The 18,520-nt window shown below is 46.7% G+C and overlaps 1 protein-coding gene across 1 annotated transcript in view; it reads left to right on the top strand.

Annotated features, from left to right (window-relative positions):
- The window catches only part of ADAMTS12 (ADAM metallopeptidase with thrombospondin type 1 motif 12), a 226,202-nt gene that overhangs the window by 112,783 nt on the left and 94,899 nt on the right, over positions 1-18,520 (top strand). Inside the window, exon 12 of the mRNA XM_050943769.1 lies at positions 1,477-1,610. Coding sequence (XP_050799726.1) covers positions 1,477-1,610 — 134 coding nt within the window. The remainder of the gene's footprint in view (positions 1-1,476; positions 1,611-18,520) is intronic.

Here is an 18,520-nt window from a genome sequence, read left to right as displayed (position 1 = left end):
AGCCCAGTTCCATCTACCCTCTGCATACTCCTATCTCCATGCTGCCCATTATAAGTGGAATGCACTCCTTCATCCCAATTTGCCAAACCACAGCCTTCTTTTCACTCAAGTCTCTCTTAAAAATCAACTTTTACCTTTGTGTACAGTTAGCCAAAAAACATCTAAGTTGCTGGGTTTCCCAGAATGTCCCATCTTCTGTTTTTGTCTTTGAGATCCCAATTCTCCAAAGACTGTATTGACTTAAGTGGGACTTCTGTTCAAAGCTGTCTTTGCAAGACTAGGACTTTGCAGCTCTTTGTGGGAAGGACAGCTTTTATTTTGTGTGCTACACAGAGCCAAACATATTGCCCGTGCTGGTCAAACAACAATAGAGACTAAGCTACTCTCTTGCTCTTTTATCATTTATAAGTATAATTTTGTTTTTGTTTTCAAACAGTGCCAACAATTGCACTGCTCACATTGCATGTAAATGCAAAGGGCCCTTCCCTGCCAAGTTTGAATACAGCTGCACATATGACACAATGAAAGTGCAACAAAACAGTGAGGTGGGAAAGAGAGACAGTGGTCACAACAATAAAATTATGCAGGAATGGCCTGACTTAATTCCCCATTTAAGTCAAGGGAAGGATTGTCATTGACTTCATTAGGCATCATATTAGGCAGCAGATATGGGTATACAGCACAGCTGAATAGTCCTTAAAATATTTAATAAATGTATATGTAAACTACACAAATACCTTGATGTCTTGGTTGACTTATTTCCTTTGGGCCTGTCAGTAACAGATTTAAACCCCCAATCCAGCAAAGGTCCCAGTGCTACAGTATTGCCAAAAGAGCTAACGTGATCCTTGGGCATATAAACAGGGGAACCCCAAGTAGGAATAGAGAGATTATTTTACCTCTGTATTTGGCACTGGACTGTGTCCAGTTCTGGAGTCCACAATTCAAGAAATTTTATAAACTTCAGAGCATTCCAAGAAGAGCCATGAGGATGAGTAAAGGATTAGAAATTGTCTTATGGTGATAGACTCAAGAAGATCAATCTATGTAGCTTAATAAAGTGAAGATTAAGGGGTGACTTGATCAGTCAGTAAGTATCTACATGGAATACAAATATTTAATAATGAGCTCTTCAGTCAAGCAGAGAAAGGTATAACACGATCCAATGGCTGGAAGTTGAAGCTTTCTTGATTGGGGCATTAAATCAGATATGAAGTATGTTAGCCACTGTTGTTCAGCAATGGGACTGTCAATTTGATATTTTTCATGAGTACTAAATTCATTTTAAATATTTTCAATCCCATATCTGACTCTAATACCTTTTTTTGAGATGTGAGATATTCTTTATATATTTCATCTTGCAAATTCCTTGATGTACTACAGATTATCAGAATTCTGCATATTTTACTTCAGAACTTTGCTTACTACGTATTATAATTACGACAGTGAGAAAGTATCTTTGTTTTTTTGCTTCAGCTAATCCGTGTGAGCTCCACTGCCGCCCTGTAGATGGCCAATTTTCAGAGAAAATGCTGGATGCAGTTAGTGATGGTACTCCTTGCTATGAAGGCAGAAACATCCGAGATATCTGTATTAATGGCATGTGTAAGGTATTGGGTATGTTTGTATGTTTCCTTCTCTAAAATTTCATGGGACTGTATTATCAGGGGAAACTGTTTACCAATTTATGTAAGAGGATGCCAGCCCAGGGCATTTGATTTCATTGTATTTTAAATTATAGTAGAAACAAGTTAAAGGGGAACTGCTTTTCTAAATGGACATTAGAATAACTTTGACCCATTCTACAGAACAGATTGACCTGGTTGTTGTTGTTTCTTTTGTTATCAGAATCAATTTAAGAATGTCTGTTTGCTCTATTCCTATAGCGGTATTGTTTTCACAGAGGATTATACAGTTTTGGGGCCACAATTAGTTTTAACCATTTCATAGAGTTACATTTTGAAAATGTGATCCTAATTGTATGAAACCATGTGTTATTCATCATGGCTTAGAATTAAAGCCATTGTACTTGTAATATTTAATCACACACTGGATATTCAGGCTTAGAAGCAGTGAAACTGCATGAAATTTACTGTACGTAACCAAAGCAAACAAATGAGAGTACATGTAACAATGTGTTTTTTAATTGTTACATTATTCTTGACATAATTCTCCACTACACCTAGGGTGACCAGATGTCCTAATTTTATAGAGACAGTCCCGATATTTGGGACTTTGTGTTATATAGGTGCCTTTTACCTCCCTACCCCCGTCCCGATTTTTCATACTTTACTGTCTGGTCACCCTAACTACACTTAGGGTGTACCCAGCATCCACAACATTCTATTAGTGTGTTTTGAAAATACATGAAGTTTCTGCAATATTGGGTTATGGTTACATAGTTATAAGATAAGGAAATCCCACGGTCTTAGTCGATGGGCTATTTTCCAATAGGATAGCAAAGCACTGGAGTGTTTTTGTAGTATGTAATAGTTTTATCTGTAGTTTTATTTTTTTGAAAATACAAGGTTCAGAGCCTGTTCTTTTTGAAGCCCAAAGGAAATTTGGCCACTGATGACATTGGGAACAAAAGCAGAACTGTGATTCCTAGAAAAAACTTAATCAGTTGCTGGTAAAAATTAATTTATCCTCTTCCTGGAGGGTCATTTGATAGCTGCATGCCTTAACCACCTGAATACCAAGTCATGTACTTGCTATGTGTCTACTCCGAAGATTTAACTTTCCAGTGGAATTGTTGGTGCCTCAAAGAACAGCAACAAAAGGGTTAATTCTTAATTTTTTATACAGTGCTTACACTTGTACCAGTGAATTATTTGGATGAACTGGAGTTCCTGATCCAGCTCCCATTGGAGTTAGTGAAAATATTCCCCTTTGCTTCAGTGGGAGCTGAGATGGGCAGGGGGAACTGCTATGAACAGTCATACATGAAGATAGACTGAAACAAACCTTTTTAAGATATGAAAATGTTTGGTAAATTTTTCAAATTTATATTTTTGCTTTGGAGACCATGTTTCCCAAAGGGAAAACGGGACACCATGCAGAGCTGGCCCAAGTTATTTGCCCGAGCCCCCCACACGGGGCAAGCAAGGCTTGGGCAAGCGGTGACACACATACTAGATAGAATGACCATATTTCCCAAAGGCTGGGGCTGGAGTCACTACTCACTCGAGCCCTGCCTCCCCCTCTGCATGGGTCTGGCATTACTGCTTGCCCCTCTCCTTCCTCCCCCCCACGTTCCTCTGCACCCTACTTTTTTGACAAAAGTGGTCATTTGTCCCATTTGCTCCTGCCAGCTAATCAAGTTAGCAAAAGCAAATGAGACACATGCTCACTTTTGCGCAAAAAAAAAAAAAAGTCAGGATGTCCAGGTTAGGGCTTAAAAAAGGGACTGTGCCAGCCAAAACGGGATATATGGTCACCCTAATTTTTGCTCACCGATATGCTGCTTGGCTCCAGGCAGGACTGATCGAAGAGCGGCAGAATACTGAATTAAGAGGGCTGTTTTCATGGTATATTTGATCCAACTCCAATGATACCTGAAAGTTTATCAGAGCACTCATCTCATGAGAGTTTCACTCTGATTTCTAAGTCAAGGGGATTGAGATCAGCATGACTAAGCTTCAGGCTTTCGAATATTTATTCAGATTGAATCCCACAAGCTTTTGCAGCTCACACATCACTACAAATGTATGTCTATTTCATACAAAGCAGGTTTTTTAAAAATTCATTTGAATCAGTGAGGATGAATTGGTGCATCTCTGTTGAAAGCAAGTTCTACCATGTAGCTCAGAGGTTCCCAAACTGTTGTACATGAGCATGTTAGAAGTGGTCTGTGGCAAAAGGTTGTTCTGTCCCCTTGAAGGGGCAGGGGGGCCTGGAGCAAGCCAAACTCTATTCCATGACAAAACCTTTCAAAAAGAAAGGCAGGGGAGGACGAGAGCAGCAGACTAGCAGAGGAATGGGATCCAGATGTTAATCAGGTAGCTGCCTCCTTAGAATGATAAAATCCAGGTGTTGGGTAGCTTACAGGAAGATTAAGAGGGAGAGGACAGAGAGCCGAGAGGGCAGAATCGCAGGGGAACATTGAGTTAGAAGAGAGGCTCCCTGAGATCGGAACCAGAAGGGAGACAGGTGGGCTGGGGAGCCTACCTGGATCACAGCCCAGCCCCAAGAAGGAGGGCTGTGGAATCCTTTCACCAAGAGGAAGGAGTTGTGAGTTCAGGGCCCTGCTTAAATCATGTCACAACCCCATGGAGGGGAGCTGTGGGAATCCCTTAACTACGAGGAAGGAGTTGTGAGTCCGAGGAAGAGGAGACCAGCAAAAAAGACTTCCCACAGAGCCCAGTGATTGCAGTGAGACTAGCAAAGCACCCTGGTTCAAAGGGGACTGGAGGAGATTTGGAAACCTGAAGCCCTCAAGCAAGGTGAGTTGCAGCTGAATCTGCCTGGTGCCCAGAGCCACGAAATTACAGTCAAGGCATATTACCACTCTGCCTCTCCCCTCTGAACCCACTCTGCCTTTCTTTTCCATGCACACAAAGCCAGTGCCACCAGCACAGCCCTCCCTTCCTTTTCTCCTTCCCTCCACACTCCAGAGCCCTCCCTACCCTTCTTCCACCCCCAACACATACACACCAGAGCTCTCCCTGCTCTTCTTCCCCCCACACACACACTCCAGAGACCTCCCTGCCCCCTCCCTGCCCTTTCCCCACAAACATACACCACAAGAGCCCTCCCTACCCTTCTTCCCCACCAGACACACACCAGAGGTCTCCTTGCTCTTCTTCCCACTCACACACCAGAGCCCTCCCTGCTTTTCTTCCCCACCCACACACACACTCCAGCGACCTCTCTGCCCCCTCCCTGCCCTTTCCCCACAAACATACACCACAAGAGCCCTCCCTACCCTTCTTCCCCACCAGACACACACCAGAGATCTCCTTGCTCTTCTTCCCACTCACACACCAGAGCCCTCCCTGCTCTTCTTCCCCACCCACACACACACTCCAGCGACCTCTCTGCCCCCTCCCTGCCCTTTCCCCACATACATACACCACAAGAGCCCTCCCTACCCTTCTCCCCCCACACACTCATACCAGAGCCCCCCTGCTGTCCCACCCCTGCCACACACACCAGAGCCCTCGCTGTCTTTCTCCTTCCCCACATATCACCAGAGCCCTCTCTGTGCTTCTTCTCCCACCCACACTGCCAGAGCCCTCCCTACTCTTCCCCCCATACCACCAGAGCCCTCCCTGTCCTCCTCTCCCCCCACACCACCAGAGCCCTCCCTACTTTTTCCCCCCACACACATACCACCAGAGACCTCCTGTCCTCCACCCCCACCCCCACCAGAGCTCCCCTGCTCCCCCCTGCCCACACACACCACCACCGTAGCCCTCTCTGTCCTCCTTCTCCCCCCCGCCCACACACCACCAGAGCCCTTCCTTTCCTTCTTCTCCTGCCCCCACACCACCGGAGCCCTCCCTGTCCTTCTCCCCCCACACCACCAGAGCTCCCCCTGCTTCCCCCACCCCACCACTGTAGCCCTCTCTGTCCTCCCCCACACCACCACTGGAACCCTCCCAACTTCCCCCCCACATACATCACCACATCCCCCCGTCCGTCTCCTCTCCACCCCCACCCACAGAGCCCTCCCTGCCCTTCTTCCCCCCGACATACCTCCAGAGCCCTCCCCGCCCTTCCACTTCCCTGCCTTTTTTTATACTTACACTCCTGCAGACACCACAGGAATCCCCACTACATTCCATCCAGAATCCCTACTCTCAGTGTAACTTCCTTAGTGCTGAGGTGGAATCTGTTTTCCCATCTTGCGAAACTTCTTGTAATTTCGAAAAAATTTCCCTTTGTGCATCTAGATAAAAGGGAGACCACTCAACGTTTTCACAACAACCCAGCAAGAGAGGCCCGCCTTTCCCAGAGTCAGGGCCGGTGCAACCATTTAGGTGGACTAGGCGGTTGCCTAGGGCACCAAGATTTGGGGGCGCCAAAAAGCAGTGCCCCCCCAATTTTTTTTAAGTGGTTGAGTGGTCCGCTGCTGCTGGGATGGAGAGGGAATCTGAGCTGCTGGCGGCAGCCGGCAGCCCAGGGTGTCCCCTAGGTCAGCGCGCCACTGCGGCAGCCAGCAGCCCAGAGTGTCCCCTGGCCCAGGGGAATTCCTGGGCTGCCAGCTGCCGCGGCGGCGCACTGACCCAGGAGCCCTGGGTCAGCGAGCCACCGCAGCATCCGGCAGCCCAGGGTGTCCCCTGGGTCAGTGCACCGCCGCGGCAGCCTGCAGCCCAGGGTGTCCCCTGGGTCAGCGCGCTGCCGCCGCCAGCCCAGGGGTTCCCCTGGGTCAGTGCATCGCTGCTGGCTGCCGCCAGCCCAGGGGTTCCCCTGGGTCAGCACGCCACCGCCAGCAGCCAGCTGCCACCAGTCCAGGGGTTCCCCTGGGTCAGCACGCCACCGCCAGCAGCCGGCTGCCACCAGCCCAGGGGTTTCCCTGGGTCAGTGCACCACCGCCGGCAGCCGGCAGCCCAGGGGTTCCCCTGGGTCAGCGCGCCCCCGGCAGCCCTGGGGTTCCACTGCGCAGTCACTGCTTCACTTCTCCCGCCTCCCAGGCTTGCGGCGCCAATCAGCTGTTTGGCGCTGCAAGCCTGGGAGGAGAATTAGAGCAGGACAGCGTGCTTGGGGAGGACGCGGAGCAGAGGTGAGCTGGGGTGGGGAGGTACCGCAGGGCTCCTCGGGCCAGGGGGTGGGGAGTTGCCATGGGGTGCAGGGAGCTGCCACGAGGGCGGGGGGCACACTTCAGGGCGGGGGGGGGCGGGGAGCTGCTGCAGGGCTGAGGGGGGCGCAAGGTGGAAGTTTCGCCTAGGGCGCGAAACTTCCTTGCACTGACCCTGCCCAGAGTAGTCACTATCAGTCTAGTCAGCACACTCAACTGCATCAGACAGAGCAGGGACTTGATGGGAGAGGTAATAGCTTTTATTGGACCAGAGAGAGACTAGCTTTCAGTCTACACAGAGCTCTTCTTCAGGGACTTGAATGTGAGTTTCCCACATCCCAGATGAGTGCACTGACCACCAGGCTGTTCTGATGTCTCTGGTTTTGACCAGAAATTCCATCCTGCACCTAAGGAACATTTCCTAATGAAAATTTCATCTAAACCAACATGTTCTCACAATTTCAGTTTTGACACATTGGCATTTTCTGATGAAAAACCTGTTTTTGTTTTAAAATTCCCAATCAGCTCTTAACTTCCTGTCCCCTCCAACTCAGACTTCCCCTCCAAACTACCATCTTGTCTAATTTCCCGCAGGCAGATGTCCACCAGGCAAATTCAATACTTTTAAGTCTATTAAGATCTAAAATAAATGTGTATAAACATTAAAAATTTGCATATGGTACTTGTGATGCAGCAGGAAAGTGATATATGGGAGGTATATAAACCCCAGGATGAGCAGAGCCTTATTCCCTGTGTGCTGAGGAGAGGTTACTACAGGTTAATTAGAGCACTTGGAGCCAGTTAAGGCCTTGCCAGAACCTAATAAAAAATCCTACTTCAGTCAGATGGCAGGAGGGAAGGAAAGCTGACTGTAGTTTGGAGGAGTACTATTGTTGACCAAAGTACCAGGGGAAGGGAAACCTACTTGAGCAGAGCAGAGGGACTCCCCAGGCGCAGAGGACCGAGAGAAACCCTGCCCAAGGGAGAGAGGGTAGGAAGCCCAAGAATAGGGGCAAGAGGTAGCGACCTGACCCATCACACGAAGGAAAAGCGTGGGATCCACCATAAAAGCGTTGGCCATTTGTCACATACTTCAAACATCATTTTTGTTCAGAAGATGGTACATGAACCTATGAAGTTCTGAATTGTTCACATATATGATTGTTTTCAAGGGCCATTTTCTAGGTATTAGTCATAGAATCATAGGACTGGAAGGGACCTCACGAGGTCATCTAGTCCAGTCTCCTGCACTCATGGCAGGACTAAGTATTATCTAGACCATCCTTGACAGCTCTTTGTCTAACCTGCTCTTAAAAATCTCCAATGATGGAGACTCCACAACCTCCCTGGGCAATTTATTCCAGTGGTTAACTGCCCTGACAGGAAGTTTTCCTTAATATCCAACCTGAACCTCTCTTACTTCAGTTTAAGCCCATTGCTTCTTGTCCTATCTTCCAAGGTTAACAATTTTTCTCCTTTCAACAACATGTATTGTCATAAACAATTCAGGAGAATCAAGGTTGTTTTAAAATTAGTGTACTTGTGCTATTGTGAATAAAGCTGGCAGCCATTTACATATCGTTTTGGTTCACTCAACAAACAGAACAAATCGAAGCCAGGAACATGTGATGAACAATGTAATCTGGCAATTTCCAAGGCTTAGAACAAATGATTACTAGGTGACTAAAGTAGGCCTCTTCTCTGAATGGTAGCACACTTTTATATAAAATGTGTACACGGCATATCCACTTGGGAAAAAACATCTCTCAGAATAATTCAGCACAGTATTAGTTCAGTCCAAGTGAACGCAATATATATTGTATGGTTCTTGGCAAGTGAATTAGAAAATACACTTAATTATTTGTACAGGGCTAATTCTACTACTGTAATTATAAATGAATATTGTGATTGCTAAGCTGAAAAGGGAGTCCTTAAACATTACAGGTAAATAGTAAGCCCCCATCAAGCACTACTCAAGTTTTTAATCAGATTTTTAGGTACTGAAATGCATTTTAGGAACTGAATTTCTCACAGAAATGCTTCTAGTTTGTTTTCTTTTGGGCAAAATAATGTTTCATGCTGGCCTGAAGTCAAATAACAGGTAGCAGTGGCAAGGTACTGTGTGATGTTATATCTGTTACCTATGTATATTTGGTGTGTATTGAGGCACAAGGCTAAAGACCAAGGCCAGCGCTTTCAAATGTAAGTACCTAAGGCCAGTCACTTTGTAATAGGTCAACTGTTCCACTCCGGACATACCCTAGTTTTGGTATAATGAGGAGGTTGGTGTGGCCCCGGAGAGTTCTAAATGAGAAACAGCCCAAAGGCAAGGGAGAGAGCCTGGAGTCTTGACCGTGCAGAGAACTCAGAAGAAGAGCAGAGCTGGGCTGAGAGCTGCAAGGAGAGGATGCCACTGAAGGAGGGAGCAGTGAGAGTTTCCTGGTTGAGCAGTGGAGCCAGATCAAGCTGGTGAAAGTGGAAGGTGGTCGGGAGGTCCATCCCCAGGCCAAAGAGCCACAGCCAGGTAAGGCTGATGGCTGAGAGCAGCAGCAGGATGCCTGCTGGCTCTCTGAGGTGGGGAGCTGAAGCTGGAGGACCATAGAGAGCTGAAAGCAGGGGAATGATTGAGGGGGAGTGAGTTCACCAGGCAGGAATTATAACCAGACTTGAGAATGAAACCAGGTGGAAAAGCACCCCAGCTAGAGCAGCTGAGGTGAGGTGAGGTGTGGTGAGAGGAGCTGTACTTGATGTGTTGATGGACTATTGGAGCTTGAAAGAGTGAATATGCTATTTGGACTGGACTTGGGAATTCTGGATGGTGGTTCTGGATCCTTTAGTAATAAATTAAACCTGCAAAGGGCTATGTATAGTCTGAAAGAGTGTGTGTACTCCAGAAGAAAGGGGAAACTGAAGCAGATCATGCTGTGGCCTGCCGCAGCAAGGCACCCCATGAAGGGGCTGCCTTCTCCCACTCCTACATCCATATATTAGGCACCTAAATGAAACTATCTGATTTTACTATGAATACACAACTCCCATGGAAATAACTTTTATCTAGATGCCTAAATTTAGGCATCTACATTTGAAAAATATGTTGAATGCTCTTGCAGTCACCTTGGCAGGGTCAGTATCTAGTACAAAGGCAAAACAAACGCACACCAACGTTGGTGCTGGTCAGGCGTAAAAGTAACTTAAAGGACTTACCGGTACTCCAGAGTCCTGCAGAGGGGGAGGGGCCTCAACTGGAAGAGGCGTGGCCTCTATCGGAAGAGGTGGGGCCTTTAAATCCTGGGGCTTTTAAATCAGGATTCAAAGGGCTCAGGGATTCGGCTGAAACTTGGAGCCAGGCCCTTTAAATTAACCCCAGAGATACCAACTGCAGAGGTGACTGGGAGCCCTGGGGTTTGGGCAGAGGTGAAAGTAATTTACATTTCTTGCCCATATGGTCCAATCGCAAGCAACCCACTCACCTCTCCTACGTACTTCATGGATCCCTCCCATTGCATGACATAGATAGAGAAAATGAAGCTACTATTACTACTACCAGTACTGTCTGTAATAAAACTTTACTATTGGAATAAGCCTGAAAAAGTGAGAACTCACTGTCACATTTTTTTCTGTGTCTTCCCTCCTCCTCCTCCAGCCATGCTGCCGATGCTAGGCTCTGTGCTTTCTCCCTGCCTGGCACTCAGCAGCTGCTGCAGAGGCTTCCCTCTAGCTTGCAGCAGGGAGACTGCCTCCTGCATAAGAACAGTTTTTAACTCAGTTGTTCCCTGATGGTTCAGCCCCCAGGGTTAAGAGAGGTTTCTGGCATCTTTGTTAATTTCACTCCCAGTTGTTGCGGGGCTGGGGGGAAAGCTGTGTGTGACCATGGCGGGGCAGTTCTTTTCTGCCCCCTGGATGAGGGGATCTCCAATACTACTAAAATACAATAGTAGGGGCCGGTTGCTGTATGTATGTGTATGTGTATGAATGTGTCACAAACAATGCAGCTGCAGCCTGCCACCGACCAGCAGTGACCCCAGCAACCGCCCCTGTGGGCTGCTGCCTGCAGAGATCCAGCAGGTGCCGCTGGGCTGGGTCTGCCAAGGAGTAATAACCAAGGCAAAAACCACAGCAAGCCAGCCAGGAAGGGAACCGGGGGGAGGAGGAGAGGAAGGGAAAGTCAGGGGTGAATGAAGGACAACTGGAATAGCCTTCATGAAATATACAAGATATTTAAAGAAAGTTTTATCAATTTCAGCCTCTGCACTCTGCAGGCAGAACAAAACAAAGAGAGATCTGAGATTGCACCCGCTGTCCTAAGGACATTTCAATATAGAAAGAGGGTGGATTGGAATGAAAACTACTATTTCTTTCAAAGGAGGCAAAATAATTTCGCTGAATATTCAGTTTTCCCCTCCAATCCCTTTGTGGTTTTGTCTATAGGGGCTATTTGCTTTCCCTGTAAATCTTTAGTTGCTTTAGCAAAATTGCTTTGCCCAAAATAAACTCTAATCATCATGACACATCTTTCTACCATGTTCTCCATGTTTTTTGTGTTGTTTTTTTTAAACAGTAACATTTCAAAGAGGATCTGCAAACAGTTTGGGACATCACAACCATGATCCTCTGCTGGGGAGGGAATGGGATAGATTTGAACTTGGAAATGGTTCCTGATTTTGATTGTGTTTAGGAGATCTCTTCATCCTGGGGGCAGAAAAGAACTGCCCCTGCCATGGTCACACACACCCAACAACAATGGGAGTGAAATTAACAAGGATGCCAGAAACGGCTCCTAACTCTAGGCACTGAACTGCACAGGGAACAGCTGAGTTTAAACTGTTCTTTTGCAGGCAGCAATAGCAGGCATCTCAGCCAGTCTACTGCAAGCTAGAGCCTAGAGGAAAACCCCTGCTGGGGGGGAATGGGGAGGAATTCAGAGCCTTGTCTGCAGCCTGGCTGGAGGAGGGGGAGGGAGGAGACAAGAAACCAATGTGACAGTGAGTTTTCCCCTTCCACCTGCTTTTATTGGCTCAGGATTTAAGCTGTGCAGCGAAATGCTTGTATTTGTTGTGTATATTAGTAGGAGAGATCCCCTCATCCCCGGGGGCAGACAGGGACTGCCCTGCCATGGTCAAACACACCCTCCCCTCCAACTACTGTGAGTGAAATTAACAAGGAGGCCAGAAACCTAGCCCTGGGGGCTGAACCATCAGGGAACAGCTGAGTTTAAACTATTCTTATGCAGGGAGCAGGCTTCTCTTTCCCTCCCTCAGTCAGTCTCCTTTTCTTACCGGTCCTCCGTACCGGCGCGTACCAGCTTACTTTCACCTCTGGTGCTGGTATCACAGCAATTCACTAACAATTCCCAATATGCACTGTTTATCCAGCATGCCCATAGGGACTGATTTTCCTAAAGTGCCATTCATGCAGCTACTCCCAGTAAAGTCATGTAAATGTGAGGTCAGTAATCTGTTTGTGCTGATTCCAAAACAATATTGCCAGCATCATCCACTCATTTGTCAACTCCTCATATAAGCATTGGGAAACCTGCTCTCTGCAGTTTATAATCCACAAAGAAAAGTTTGTGAAGGCTGGCGGTAGGAGGAAACGGTCAAATATATACAGTTGTGAGATACATTTGCCGTTTTTTCTAAGTGTATCTATGGAGAGAAAAGTGCCAATTTTCCCCATCTTCCACCCAAGCTATTATTTATTCTCTGATTTCTGACAGGATTCACAGCAGAGGTGGGTCTTAAGGCGAAATATGAAGACATCTGTTCAAGGAGGACATCTTAAGAGTAACGGCATGTTTGAAGACATAAATGCTTATATGAAGAGTTGACAAATGCATGGATGATGCTGTAATATTGTGAGATGTTTTGATACCTAGTGATGAAAAGTACTATGTACAAGTTTTATATATATGTTTTATATGTATAAAAAACTTATACATAGTGTTTTTCATCACTCAATATCAAAACACTTCACAATTTTTAATTCTCACAACACCCCCATGAGGTAGGCAAGTGTGTTATTAAAGTGCAAATCACAATGGGCTGTGATCCTTTTTGGAACATTTGGGTGCTACCATAACACAAATATTTATTACTAGTGATAAAAAGGCATTGCCAACATAGATGAATTATTAATATCATCATGATGGAGAAGAATAATACTGTGGGGAATGGAAAAGGAAAGTAGGCTTTGTTTTGGGGGGTTTTTTGTTCATTTTTTGTTGTTGTTTATTTTTGTTCTGTTTTTTATTTTAACTTGTCAGACATCAGGTTGTATGTTTCAATCTTACTATAGCAACACAGATCTTTAATGTTACTGCTCCCACATTTTACTCTTCCACTGACAGTCCAATAAGACATCAGTTCAACCCAGGCTAAATATGTAACAAGATAAATAGACACATTGGGATATGTCCCTCTCTCCATTCAGGACAATACTGTAGCCGTGATGACTGGATCCTGAGTTCCTTGTTGGAGTTGCAGTGCGAGACACAAGTGAAAGGAGAAGCTTTAAAGCACAATGTGCCGCCCAAGCAGTGTTGAAATTCAGTTAGTTTTTGTGACCCCATCTCAGCTAAAAAGGGATTTTTCATTTTGGCCTTTGCTGCCAGGCAGACATCCAGGTGTCTCCTTGTGGAAATGGCAGTAGGAAACAAAAGGAAAACGCTCCAGGCTGTTTTCCTTTTAAACACTGAGCAGCAGGATATCAATTGTTTTTCCTTCCTGTAGAAAGGCTTTCAGATTACAGTCACGTGTATATCTCATTACACACATTATGCCATGTAGTGAGGCAAATAATAAAACAGTGAAATTAAACATCAAAGGCTGAACCCTAAGGTGTGTCAAAGTAGCACTTGCCATAGGGGGACAAGGAGGACTTCATGCAACACTGTGTCCTCATCCCTTTTGCTGGAGCTGGCTGAGAGGTAGTTTACTTAGCCACATAACTTAGAGCAGCTTCAGGGCTGCTTGGAATTATGCCAGTTTGTTATGGTCCTCAAAGAACTCCCCCAGATGAGGGGTTGTTGGAGCACAGAATCTTCTGGACATACTCCAGCTCATCTTTGCCAACCTTTGGTACACCACTTACATTGTGTGGCATAGAGCCAACCAAGGATTCCATTAGGGTGGGAGAACCCTTAGATGCCTGTCGGAGGTAGTTTTAAGTCCCACTTTGCACTGCCCAAGTACTGCAAAGGAAGGCAAGAGTGTGCCAGGAGCTGAACCCAATTACTGCTGTATTATGTGGTGTTTGTGTGTGTGTTTTTTGGTTAATAACCTGAGCCTGACCTCAAAATTTGCTTCCACAATCAATGATGGGCACAAAATTTTAGGCTTTTATCTGCTTTGGATCGAAAACATGAGGACAGCAGCTAAAAGACAGGATGAAGCATTTAGAAATAAGCTATTAATGACAAAAATAAAAGGAAGTGCTGTAATACTCACTGGGGAAAGTAAAACATGGCCTGGGAACTACTAATTTAAAATTGGTCTAATATATTGTACTGTCTTGGAATGTCTGTTATCAAGCTTTTTGGTGCAAACACTTTCTCTTATTCTGGTGAATGTGGCATGCTGCATGCATGTATACATATGCCACCAACTGAACTCACTTGGAGTGTAGCAGTTGTAACATGGCAGCCTAGAGGCAGCTATAAAGGAAGTTGTACCTTTAAATGTCAAAAGTCATCATGAAGATATAAGTCTGGCAGAATTTGGAGGGGATGGGGCCAGGAGCAGCTCCATGCCTGCGGAGGGTCTGCTGGTCCCGCGGCTTCGGCGGACCTCCCGCAGGCACGCCTGTGGGAGGTCCTCCGAAGCCGCGGGACCAGCGGACCGTCTGCAGGCAAGCCGCGGAAGGCAGCCTGCCTGCCGTGCTTGGAGTGGCAAAATTCCTAGAGCCGCCCTTGGGTGGTGCATAGGAAGAGGAGACTAAAATAAAGGTTTTATTTAATGAGAGACAGAAGATTGGCCACTTCGGAATAACTATCTGGAGCTATGAACTGCATTTTCAGTGACTGGGGGGAAACTGGAATATGGGTTGCTAGTATGATAACTGAGAAGGCCCAGGGACTCCTTTAGTGTTACAATAGCTGACAGTGATGTCTGATTTCAAACCGCTGATTAAAAAGCAGGAGTTGTATACATCCTTTCTGGGCAGCAGCAGCTGAAACAGCAAAACAAGAAACGTGTTCCCATTAGATCGGGGCGGGCAAACTTTTTGGTCCAAGGGCCACATCGGGGAATAGAAATTGTATGGAGGTCCATGAATGCTCACAAAATTGGGGTTGGGTATGTGGGAGGGGGTGCAGGATTTGGGTGGGGCTAGGGATGAGGAGTTTGGGGTGTAGGAGGGTGCTCTGGGCTGGGACTGAGGGGTTTGGAGGGCGGGAGGGGGATCGGGGTGGGGCAGGGGTGCGAGAAGGGGTTTGGGTTCTGGCTGGCGGCTCTGGGGTGGGACTGGGGATGAGAGGTTTGAGGTGCAGGAGGGTGCTTCAGGCTGAGATTGAGGGGTTTGGAGAGCGGGAGGGGGATCAGGGCTGGGGCAGGGGGTTGGGACATGGGGAGAGGCTCAGGAGTGCAGGTGCCAAACGGTGCTTATCTCACGCGGCTCTCAGAAGCAGTAGTATGTCCCTTCTCCTGCTCCTATGCAGAGGCGCAGCCAGGCGGTTCTGCACGCTGCTCCATCTGCAAGCACCTCCCCTGCAGCTCCGATTGGAGCACTTGGGAGCTGGAGTGGGGCCATGTCGTGGCTTCCGGGAGCTGTGTGGTGCACCCCCTGACCCAGCGCCCTGGCTGGAGCAGGGCCGAGCCGCACAGTCTGGCCCCTGACCCAGTGGCCCAGCCAGAGTGCTGGAGCAGGGCCAAGCTGCATGGGTGCAGTTTGCAGGCCGGTTTAAAACAGCTCACAGGCCGGATGCAGCCCGCTGGCCATAGTTTGCCCAACCCTGCATTAAATGTACAGTAAATAGCAATTAGGGCTGCTTAGAAATATTTTGATGGAATGTCAGAAAATGCTGATTCCTCAAAAGTGAAAGACTGGAAATGTGCAGGTTTTGACAAAAGTTGACTTCGAAAGAAAAATGAATGTTTTGATAACCTTTTCAAAAAGGAACATTTCCATTTTTCTCTTAGAAATAAATGTTCATTTAAATGTTTAATAGAAATTATATTCCATTACATGAATTTTTTTGAAAGTCAAAATTGGAATGAAAATTATCATTTAAAAAAATATTGTGTAGCAGGAAATCTCTGTTTTTTTTAATTTTATTTTTATTGTTTTGCTTTTGTTCAGTTTTGGAACAATAAATAAAACTTGGAGCTCATGGCATTCCCTGCAAAATGTAAAATCTGGTTCCAGCCTGGTAAACTTGGGAACTTTGATTTAGCTAATCTTGTACAGATAATTATTGGAGGTGCCTAGAATGTAATACATATGATGCATCGGTCCTCTGATAGACTTAGGTGCATGGTACAACTTTATCTATTTAAGGTGTGCTAAATATAAAGTACTGAGCGTCCTCCACTCCCTTTGCTTCCAGTTGTAGTAGTAAGTTCTCAGCACCTCAGAGGATGAGGACAATACTAGGCTTATCATTGTGGTATCTAAGCCTTTCCTATACCTTATTAACACTACCTTTGACAGAACAACTATAACGCAGGGAGACAAGAATGCGGTCGTGAACTACCCACTACTTTTGCTTATCTCTCTGCAACACACTGTACTGTTCATAAACTTGAGCCTGGCACTTTGAATGCTAAGGTATTTTTGTGTTAAAAAGCCTTAAATAGCAGTGAAGAGAATTTTTACTTATTTTTAAAATTTAACCTTCTCCAAAGAGAGAAAGAGAAGCCAAGGTTACTGCAGAGCTTCTTAACACATACCTTGTTTCGCGCAGAATAAATTAAAGATGCCTGCTAGTCATTTAACGTCAAGGTTGTTTGCCATATTGGTGTAATCATGTTGGTCCCATGATATTAGAGAGAGAAGGTGAGTGAGGTAGTATCTTTTATTGGACCAACTTCTGTTGGTGAAAGAGACAAGCTTTTGAGCTACACAGAGCTCTTCCTCAGGTGTGGGAGAAGTACTCCATATCACAGCTAAATACAAGGTGGAACAGATTGTTTAGCATAAGTAGTTCTGAGACCTTCAAACAGCCCCCCAGCCTTGCCAAGCTCATCATCAGAAACAGGATCCCCACAGACCAGTACCCAGTAACTCAAAGTGGCACTAGACCCTGTCATAACAACAGATTCAAAACCTGCATATGCTGCTTTTGTGATCAATACCCTTCACAACACGCCTTTCAAGATCCATGGATCCTACACATGCCTGTCACAACATGTGGTGTACCTCACTCAGTGCACTAAATGCCCCAATAACAATTTTGTGGATAAAACGAGACAAACACTGTGCTCTTGAATAAACTCACACAGAAAAAGGGTAAACGACAAAAACACCCTCGCATCTGGGGGCAAACACTTTTCACAAAGCAGTCACTCCATGTCTGACCTCTCAGTCTTCATTGTCAAAGGAAACCTGCTCTTTCAAAAGACAAGCCTGGGAGCTTAAATTCATAACTTTGCTAGACACTAAAAATCATGATTTTAAGAAAGACAGTGGATTTATGGCTTATTGAAACAATCTGTAACACATTTCAGAGTCGCAGCCGTGTTAGTCTGTATCTGTAAAAAGAACAGGAATACTTGTGGCACCTTAGAGACTCTTATGCCTTTTTGTCCTGTGGCTGCAGAGATGTTAACTGGCCACTTCATCTTGAAAGGTCTCTTACAATGTGTGTTAACTACTTACGCTAAACAGTCTGTTCCACTTTGTATTTAGCTGTGATATGGGGTACCTTTCCCAGACCTGAAGAAGAGCTCTGTGTCATTCGAAAGCTTGTCTTTCTCACCAACAGAAGTTGTTCCAATAAAAGATATTACCTCACCCACCTTGTCTGTCTAAGGCAGGGGTGGGCAAAATTTTTGGCCTGAGGGCCACATCGGGGTTGCGCAACTGTATGGCAGGCCAGATAGGGAAGACTGTGCCTCCCCAAACAGCCTGGCCTCCACCCACTACCCACCCCTTGACTGCCCCCCTCAGATCCTCCAACCCATCCAACCCCCCCTGCTCCTTGTCCCCTGACTGCCCCCAGCCCCTATTCCCCTGCTCCCTGTCCCCTGACTGCTCTCCCAACCCCTATCCACATGTCCACCACCTGATAGGCCCCCTGATAGGCCCCAACTCCAAACCCTCCCTGTTCCCCATCCCCTGACCACCACCTCAGAACCTCAGCCCCATCCAACCGCCCCCTCCTCCCTGACTGCCCCCCAGCACCCTGCTCCCTTAACCAACCCCCCTCCTCCCTGCCCCCTTACCAGCAGCAGGAGCTCGCAGCTGCAACACCCGGCCAGAGTCAGCTGTACTCCCCACGCTGCCCAGCAGAAGCGGCCAGCCAGAGTGCGGCCTGCGCGGCGGCATGGCTGCGGGGAAAGGGTGACATCAGGGGAGGGACTGGGGACTAGGCTTCCCAGCTGGAAGCTCAGGGGCAGGGCAGGAGGGTCCCGTGGGCTGGATGTGGCCCGCAGGCTGTAGTTTGCCCATGTCTGGTCTAAGGGCATGTCTACATTAGAAAAGTCAATGTTAGGTCTACTTACAAGCATCGCTGTAATTACTGAGGTGGTTCATGTCCACACTACCCTCCTTCTGTCGATAGTGTGTGTCCTCACCACTTAAGTGTGTGTCCTCACCACTCTGCTGACTTAAGAGGGGCAGTGG

Source organism: Gopherus flavomarginatus, chromosome 3 (genome assembly GCF_025201925.1).
Source record: "Gopherus flavomarginatus isolate rGopFla2 chromosome 3, rGopFla2.mat.asm, whole genome shotgun sequence".
Taxonomy (NCBI): domain Eukaryota; kingdom Metazoa; phylum Chordata; order Testudines; family Testudinidae; genus Gopherus; species Gopherus flavomarginatus.
This window is presented reverse-complemented; position numbering and strand designations above follow the sequence as displayed.